Here is an 8,860-nt window from a genome sequence, read left to right on the forward strand (position 1 = left end):
CCCTTCTCCGAAGCCTCCTTGGGTCCCTACTTCCAAAGCCAGCCCTTCTTCTCACAGAGTTCAGGACAGCAGCCTCAAGCCCCAACCCGCCATCATCCCCATTCTCCTGAGAACAAAGACTGTTCTCTCCCTTTTTCTTGGCAGCATTCTGGACTGTGGCTTTACAGAATGGGTGGTGAGATAGAGCAGCCACAGTGACCAGACACTGGAGCCAATGTCTGTCACCCCAGCCCTCGGGAGACCGAGGGAGGAGGACCTCAAATATAAGGCTAGCCTAGGATACAAACAACAGCAACAAAACAAGAACCAAGGGCCAGACAGGCGGCACTTGCTGCTCTTACAAAAGACCCAGGTTCAGTTCCCGGCACATACCTGGCAGCTTTTGATTATCTATCCGTAACTCTATGGGCTCCAGGCACATGGGTGGTGCACATACATATACTTGCAGGCAAAACACCCACACACATAAAAAACAAGTCTTAAAGAGAGAGAGAGAGAGAGAGAGAGAGAGAGAGAGAGAGAGAGAGAGAGAGAGACAGAACACCTCAGCTGTTGTGAGCTTCCATAAATGGGTTCTCGGATTCCAGGTTTTAGAAATGCGTTAGGGCTGCTTAGATGGCTCAGTAAGGTGATGAAACTTGCCACCAAACCTGATGACCTGGGCTTAACTCCCAGTACCCACACAAAGGTGGAAAGGAGAGAACCACTTCCTCCAAGTTGCTTTCTGAAGCTGACACAGTGCTGTGGCACACAGTCACACACACACACACACACACACACACACACACACACACACACACACACATACACACACACACATACACACACACATACCCCGCCCCACATAAACACATACAGTAAAGAAGGAAGAAAGAAGAAACTGACCATGGCAGGAATTCTCTCAGATCTTTGATTTCCTTCCTACCCGATGCAGGAACCAGAAGCGAGCAGCCGAGCGTGCAGGTAAAAGCAATCATTTCCTCAGGAGGAACTTGCCCTCAACTGACTCTCTCCTGGCTCTCTTGAGCCTCACTCAAGAATCCCAAGCCGGTTCTGGGAATCCGGTGCCTGTGGTGTGATGCCTTGCACAGCCTTGGTGCAGTGGGAAGGGGCTTGGACCTGCCTAGGCTCAGTGTGCTGGGCTCTGCTAACTCCCCATGGGAGACCTTGATTTGGGGGATGTGGGGATGTGGCGTGGCTTGGGAAAAAGGGCTGGGGGTGGGAGGAGGGGGGACGGGGGGGGGTCTGTGGATAGCATGAGGAGTGAGTAGAAAATTTCTTAATAAAGAAAAAAAGAGTCTAGGGGAAAAAAAAAAAGAATCCCAAGCCGGGTGGCTGGAAGTCCTCACTCCTCTATGGAGTGCCCTGCAAGGCTACTGTATAACATAAAGGCAGACACTGCTTCCAAATTTGAGGTGTAAGCCCCTGGGGAAGCAAGTACTGCTGCCCTCGGGGAGTTTGCCAGACCAGCCCTCAAGTAACTTGATCCCTCAATGATAAACAGTTGTGTTAAGCACCTAGCTACAGTCACTGAGAAACCCCTGCTCTAACCAGGGCTGGAACAGGATCTGCCTTAGTTCCCTTACTGGGAAACAGTGACGGCCATACTTGTAGGCAGAATAGGAACGGTGTGCCACTACATCCTCCTTCGAAGCCAGACTGGCCAGTAAGCTGGGCAGAGGAACATTGACCCAGGCTGTGCCCTGGAATCAGAGTCCTTAGACCAGAAGTTCTCAACCTGTCACAGGGATCGCCTAAGAACACTGGAAAATGCAGAAATTTACATTACGATTCATAACAGTAGCAAAATCACAGTTATGAAATAGCAACAAAAATAAATTTACGGCTAGGAGATCACCCCAACATGAGGAAGTATATATTCAAGGGTCGAGGCATTTGGAAGGTTGAGAACCACTGCCTTAGACCTATGTTCCCAGCTGCTTGACATCCTTGATCCTCCCTAGCGTGTCCTACAGACTGAGGTCTTATAGGGTGATTGATAAAACTGCCCTCTGGAGTGGGCAGCCTGGAGGCCAGAAATCTCAGCGATGAAGCTGTCCTATCTGGAGGTTAGTCTTGCTTTGGTTTCTGTTTCTCTGGTTGGTTCTTGTTGTTTAAATTATGTGTATGCCCGTATGTTGTGGGCAGATATATGCACGTGAGTGCAGGGGTCCTTGGGAGTCAGAAGAGTGTGACAGAGCCCCTAAAGCAGAAGTTCCAGGTGCTTGTGAGCCCCCGACACAGGCACTAAGAACTAAAGTGGGGTCCTCTGCAACAGCAGTTTGTGCTCTTCACTGCTCGAGGCCATTTGCCCAGACTGGTTTTTTTCTATTTTTGAGATGGGGTCTCATATAGCCCACCTGGCCTCAAACTCCCATGGATGGTCTTGAACTTCTGAATCTCCTGCCCCCACTCTCCAAATGCACCACCACGCCTGGCTTGCCTCTAGCATTTGTACATGCCTTCTCTGCTACCAGATCCAGGCTCCGGACTGTGAGCGCAGAGGCATGCTGTCAGTCACCTTCCCCCAGAACAACTGTGCCTGAACAACAGGTTCAGTTCACACCAATATATGGGCCATCGGAGCTATGCACTCTCTCAAAAGTCAAAGCTGGAATGTCCAAACCGCAGCTGAGGGGAAGAACCAGACCACAAGAACCAGAGAGCTGTAATGAGAGAGTGTCCACAGATACCTGTCTCTGCGTGTTTTCCGAGGCTTCATTCACAACTCCAACAGGAGCAACACAGACAGTCCCCAGATGGTCTGGGACCCATGGAGCCTGTCAGCAGCCATACAGTTCCAAGGGCAAAGGTATTGCTTTCTCCAACAGTGAACTTGAACAGAGGCTGCCTGACCCACATCGCCTTAAACGACTACCCTCCCGCCCTTACCGAAAACAGCATGCAAACCTCTAACGAATGGAATAAGGCCACAACTACACATGACAGATGATGAATCTCAAATGTCTCAACAGGCCAGGTGTGTTGCTACGCCTGTAGCCCCGGCCACTCAAGAGGCTGAGGAGTCAGCAAGTGGATTAAGTGTAAGCTTTCAGCCTGGGCAACGCAGGGAGACCTCATCCCAAAAATAGGTTAAGTGAGCTAGACATGGCGGTGCCCACCCGCTGCCCCACCACTGAGGAGGCTGAGGCAGGGGAATGGAGAGTTCAAGGCCATAGGAGGATTATAGAGAGAGACCCTGTCTCAAAACACCAAAAATTAAGACAGGCAGACAGACAAACACACAGACACACAGGTCTCATGCTAAGGGAAAGGAAGAAGCTAATGTCAAAAGGTTCCATTTGTGTCACACCTTCTTCTGGCTAGGCAGTTGGAGAGGACAGCACATTCACTAGCAGGCCGTGGGTACAGGGACTGTCTCCTCGACTGGTCACAGCAGCAACGACCCAGCTGTATTCATTTGCCGTAACACATGGGCTGGGGCGCTTCCCATGGTGACTGCTACAGTATGTGAAGAATACTTTAAAGTGCAAAGGGCGAGGAAGCAAAGGGGGAAAAAATCCTAAGGAACACAAGCAAGGCTGGCCAGGAGGGTGAGGGCAAGGGTCTCTTGATGGTGTGAGAAAGCAGAACAACCCCATCTCGGAAAGCCCGAGCCCTAGGTTTGGGCGGCAAAGCAAACTCATGATGCTTGCGTCTAGGTTCCCTGGATATCCTCCCCAACGCCGGAGCTGCTCCATGGACCGGACGCCCCCAAATACCACAAATGCTAACAGCTGTCGGTCCAGCAGGAGGTTCTGGAACTATCCGGAATCACTGCCATGGAGCATGAAAGATGCAAGAAAGATGAGATGTGTAGTCCTGTCCAGGGAAGAAATACAGTCATTTTCTCCCCAGCAACCAATCAAACGTGAGTACAAGCAGGAGGGCTTGCAATCCACAGCAGGCCCTTCCTTCTCCATTCCTGCCGGTCACAGGGGCCAGCAACACACACATACATACACGGGGGTTGGGGAGTGGGGGGTGACAACAGGGACTAGGGAGTTGAGGGCGTGGGAGGAGGCTGAGTCGGCGAAAGAAAAGACCTGGACTTGGATGTAGGTTCTGCTGCTTTCTAATGACTCTCAGGGATTGCTATAAAAATAGAAAACACAGAGCACGTATTTCCACCTCAGTTCCAGGGACTTCAGCTGCCCAATACCCCACAGGAAGATTTTCACGTCATCCAGATTCTCCTGTCTCCCAAAATATATTCCCAAAGCCAGCCTAGGACCAAGAAGGAACCTTTCCACCCTGTAAGAAGTTCCAGATCTGAGGAGTGCAGGAGAGTGCCAGCACAGCTGGTGTATGCCGTGTGCTGGGGAGTGAACCCCGGGGCTTGTGCATGCCAAGCAAGCACACTACCAACTGAGTCACATTCCCAGCCCCTGGTCATCTTTTAAACAGAAAGAAAAGCTGGGAGTAAGGCCTCGTGTCTGTAATTCCAGCATCCCAAAAGCCGGGGCAGGCTAACCTCGAGCTCAAGGCCAGTCTGGGCTACATAGCGAATTTCTACATAGCAACATAGCAAGCCTTGCTTCAAAAAGTCAAATTAAAAAACAAACGAAACCACAATGACTACTGAGTGTGATGACACATGATTTTAATCTCAGTACCTCTGGAAGCAGAGATAGGAAGATCTCTGAGTGTAAGGCCAGCCAGGGTTACGTAGTAAGACCCTGTCTCAAAAAAAAAAAAATTGCCTCCAGAAATGCAAATGTCTATGTATGTATGTGTGTATGTATGTGTACGTGTGTGTGCAGGTATGTCCAGTGTGTGTGAAGGTGTGTCCAGTGTGTTGCAGGTGTGTCCAATGTGTTGCAGGTGTGTCCGGTGTGTTGCAGGTGTGTCCAGTGTGTTGCAGGTGTGTCCAGTGTGTTGCAGGTGTGCTGTGTGTGCACATGTGTGCAGGTGCAGTTGTTGATGGAGGTGGAGATGTTAGATAGCCAACTATCACTCTCCATCTTACTCTCTTGAGAGAAGGTCTCTCGCTGAACCTGGAGCCAGGCTGGTGGTGAGCAGGAAGTAGCCTTCCTGCTGTCTCCACCCCTCCACAGCACTGGGATTATCTGGCAGTCACCACCACCAGCTATTTACATGGGTGCTGGGGATCCAAGCTCGGGCCCTCAGGCTTGTACCACAAGCACTCTTTACCCACTGGGCCATCTTCCCACCCCGCTTCACGTCCCCGTTAAGTTCAATCTTTACCCACTGAGCCATTGCCCCACCCTGCCTCCCCCCATTAAGTTTTACTTTTGACAAAAAAATTTGTTTATCTCTGAATTGTCATCATAGGAATTAACATTATAGAAAAAATGCAAAATGTAGCTCTGGTATAAAATGAGTGAAATTGTCCTGACTGACAATTCAATTCTAATTTCAAGCAAATAAATTCTTCCAGATTGTGCTGAAGATTCAGTTTGTGTTTTGGTCACAGTGTAAAATCCTCCCTTGGTTCTCTTGTTACCAGCAGCTAGCCATGAGCTGTGAGGTCTAAATCTAAATGTGGACCGATTTAAGGTAGTTCTGAGTCTTTGTGCCGGCCAGGGGCTCTGAATCAGCCTCTTCCTCCATATGTTAGAAAGTAGAGACCTCCCGGTGTTTCCTCCAGTTTGTATGGCTTTCTTTTTGCCTCCCAGGAACTTTTAGTCCCTGCGGCTCCCCAGAGCAGCCTGAGTGGAATCCAGGGACCACCTCCTCCTCCCTACGTGTCTTCCGTCTCGTCTATCCCCTGGCCCCTGAAGCAGCTTGCTGGAACACAAGCTCAGCCTGTCCTGAGACTGGCCAGCGGCAGAGCTGACCGCCACTGACCATTCTGTTCAGCCCTGACAATGTGCTCGAAGACAAACAACTTATTCTTACTGGAAACAATCCCTGCCATCACGTGTCCCCAACAGCCTTTTATCCACATCAGCCGTCTCCTGAGATCCTGCTTCCACGAAAACTCAAAGACCTTTCTGATCACAACTGGATGCTTACAAATGTGTTTGCAGAATCGGTACACTAACAAATCATTTCCCCTCTGCTTAGTTTTTTTTTTTTTTTTTTTTTTTTAAGATACTGGAATCTTTTATAAGCAAAGAGATGGTTAACTCTTCCGCTTGTCTTCAAGACCATTCTATTCCGAGATCTCCCTAGTGAAAATCCACAACTCTAACTCGAGAAGAAAAGGAGTGTTCTAAAGCAACCTGGCGGGAGTGGCTGGGGGTTGGGGGGGGTTAGTTTAGAAAACTATGATGCTGAAGAGGATAGTTGGGACAAAACTTACCTACGTCAGAACACCAACCAGTCAAACCTCTCAGCTAATCCTTCATCTAAAACATTTTAGAATCCTTCATGCGCCCCAGAACATGCAATATGGATCTAATTAGGTTCAGCTGCCTTATGTTAGTAATAAAATTGAAAGAGAGCGAGATGGGGGTAGGGGCTTTGTTCATCCTCTCCTGTGGCCTGGATTGCAAACTCCCGAATTGTGCGCATCTTCAAGGTTCACACAGAACAGCACACTCTTAAATGGCCCGGCGTGGCTGGTAGCCGGCACAGTTCTCAGACTTTGCAAGGATTTATAGAGGGAGGGTCTGGAAGAAATTTGCACAACGGCTGGAGCCCAGCGCCCCAACTCACCCACCCCTCCGGCCCGTGCGCTCCAGGACTTACACCAGAGCAGATGGACAGGGCATCTGGTTCCAGGGACAGTTGTACTGAGCCTGAATAAAACTCTCGCTTCCTTCCTGAACTGTGCAGCTCACGTTCTTATTCACGATGTAGGCGCACCAGTTCCTGGGGTTGAAAGAGAAGGGCTGGGTAAACTTGGAGAACAATGAGGCACGGAGGGGGGGGGGGCGGGGGGAGCGACGGACGGATGGACAGACGGACGGACAGATGGACGGACGAGCTGACCCAGCAAGTTGAGGGTCACCCGGTCCGAAGGCAGGAGCGTGCCAAAGCCGCCACCCCAAGGTGCCTCTTGCATCTTTGGAGTATTAAAGAAGAGTCCCCACACCCCCCGCGGACTCCAGGACGTGTTGGGGTTCAGCAGGGCACCACCCCACTGCCCGGATCCGCTTCAGGATGCTCAAGGCGCCTGGTGGGGAGCACATGGTCATCCCCGGGTGGTGACGCCCCAAAAATCCATAGAGATCTCTTTGCTGCTGCCCGTCGCCATTGGCTGGGCAGCTCCGGAGCGTGCAGGCGAATTCGAAAGGGACCGGCAAGGACGCGGGATTCTGGGGCTGGAGGCGAGCAGAAGGGGCGCGCACTTACTTGTTCCTGGCGCTGGGCCGCGCGTGGTACCCAGGCTGCGAGCTCGCGTGGCACAGCCCCGCGCCGCCCAGGGCCAGCAGGGCCAGCAGGGCCGGCGCCCAGCGGCAGGGCGCGCGGGGTCGGGGCGGGGTCGCCTGCCACATCTTGCGCCCTACACGATTGCAGGCTGCGGGGCAGCGGAACGGGCAGCGGGCTCGGGCGCTTGGCGGCCCCTCCGGCTCTTGGCCCCCACGCCTCCGCACTGGCCGCTCCTGTCCCTCAATGACGCACAGGTCCCCCCGGGTGCCGCCCTCTTTATTTCACTTCCCTCTCCGAAACGTGACTCTCCCGGCACAGTCTCTCGGCCCTTCGACTCTCCGCAGGGGGTTCGGGGGAAAGAGCCAAAGGGTTAGGCACCGGGTTCTCGGTTACAGAATTTCCAATTACTTATTCCTTTGGTCCCTTCCCAGCCGCCAGCAGCTCCGCCTCTCACCTTCCAAGCCAGGCGCCCCAAGCCCCTCCGGAAGTGCAGCGAGCGTTGGACGGTCCCAACCTAGACCCCCGGGGCCTCCCTCCGGCAAAGAGCCCAGGATAGTTCCATCAGTTCCCCCGGGGGACCTAGGCAGGGGGCTCGGCTTGGATTTCTTCCTCTGAGGCCACATCGCCACCTCCCCAACAACCATTAAGGACTTAGGAGATAGTTAAGCGCGCGCGCGCGAGCTCTCCCGGGTGCAGCCAGTGCGCGCCTTGAACTTTGTAAAGGTTCGAGCTGCAGCCGGACAGTGGCCTCAGGAGCTGGTCTCTCTGCAGCAGCGAACTGTCACGTGCTACTCTAAGTCCTGCTCGGGCGTTTCTCTTTCTGTCAGTATTAAAGGCAGATGGTTCAGTCTGTAAAAAAGCTGTGTAGACAAGAAGACGTGAGTTCGGATCCCCAGGCACTCACACAAAAAAGACAGGCAGTGTGTTCACAAATTTTTAATCTCAGCGCTAGGGAGGTGGAGACAGGAGGATCCCGGGACTGCAGCAGGCTCACTGACAGACCCTGTCTCAAAAATATAAGACAGCAATTGACTAGAGGAAACACCACACACACACACACACACACACACACACACACACACACACTCACGCATGTGTGGGTGAACATATTTTTTTATTATCATGCTAGTGTCTTATCTTTGAATAATTCAGACACTGCTGGTGCTTCCCTCCCTCCCTCCCTCCCTCCCTCCCTCCCTCCCTCCCTCCCTCCCTCCCTCCCTCCCTCCCTCCTGCGTGTTTTCTGCTTATTCAAAAGTTAGAGGAGTCTCTGTCTGCCAATTTCTTTTTAGCTTGAAGTAACTACACAGAAGACTGTGAGACAAGGTCAGCTGCAGCAGGGTGTGGTGGTCCACTTGGGAAGCTGGGGCAGGAGAATCACCTCAAGAGGCTAGCCTGAGCTGGCACACCACCTTTAATCCTAGCACTCGGGAGGCAGAGCCAGGCGGATCTCTGTGAGTTCAAGGCCAGCCTGCTCTACAGAGTGAGTTCCAGGACAGGCTCCAAAACTACAAAGAGAAACCCTGTCTGGGGGGGGGGGAGAGGCTAGCCTGGGCTACATACAGCACCACCAAGGTGT

At 52.2% G+C, this 8,860-nt stretch overlaps 1 protein-coding gene across 1 annotated transcript in view; it reads right to left on the reverse strand.

The window, feature by feature from the left end:
• Positions 1-7,526, reverse strand: part of Emilin2 (elastin microfibril interfacer 2) — a 59,484-nt gene extending 51,958 nt beyond the window's left edge. The window contains exons 1-2 of the mRNA XM_006972250.4: positions 7,264-7,526; positions 6,658-6,780 (exon numbers count right to left, since the gene is read on the reverse strand). Of these exons, the coding sequence (XP_006972312.1) occupies positions 6,658-6,780; positions 7,264-7,406 (266 nt within the window). The 5' untranslated portion in view covers positions 7,407-7,526. The remainder of the gene's footprint in view (positions 1-6,657; positions 6,781-7,263) is intronic.
• Positions 7,527-8,860: the final 1,334 nt, after the last annotated feature.

The sequence above is a fragment of the Peromyscus maniculatus genome, chromosome 13 (assembly GCF_049852395.1).
Source record: "Peromyscus maniculatus bairdii isolate BWxNUB_F1_BW_parent chromosome 13, HU_Pman_BW_mat_3.1, whole genome shotgun sequence".
In the NCBI taxonomy this organism is placed as follows: Eukaryota; Metazoa; Chordata; class Mammalia; order Rodentia; family Cricetidae; genus Peromyscus; species Peromyscus maniculatus.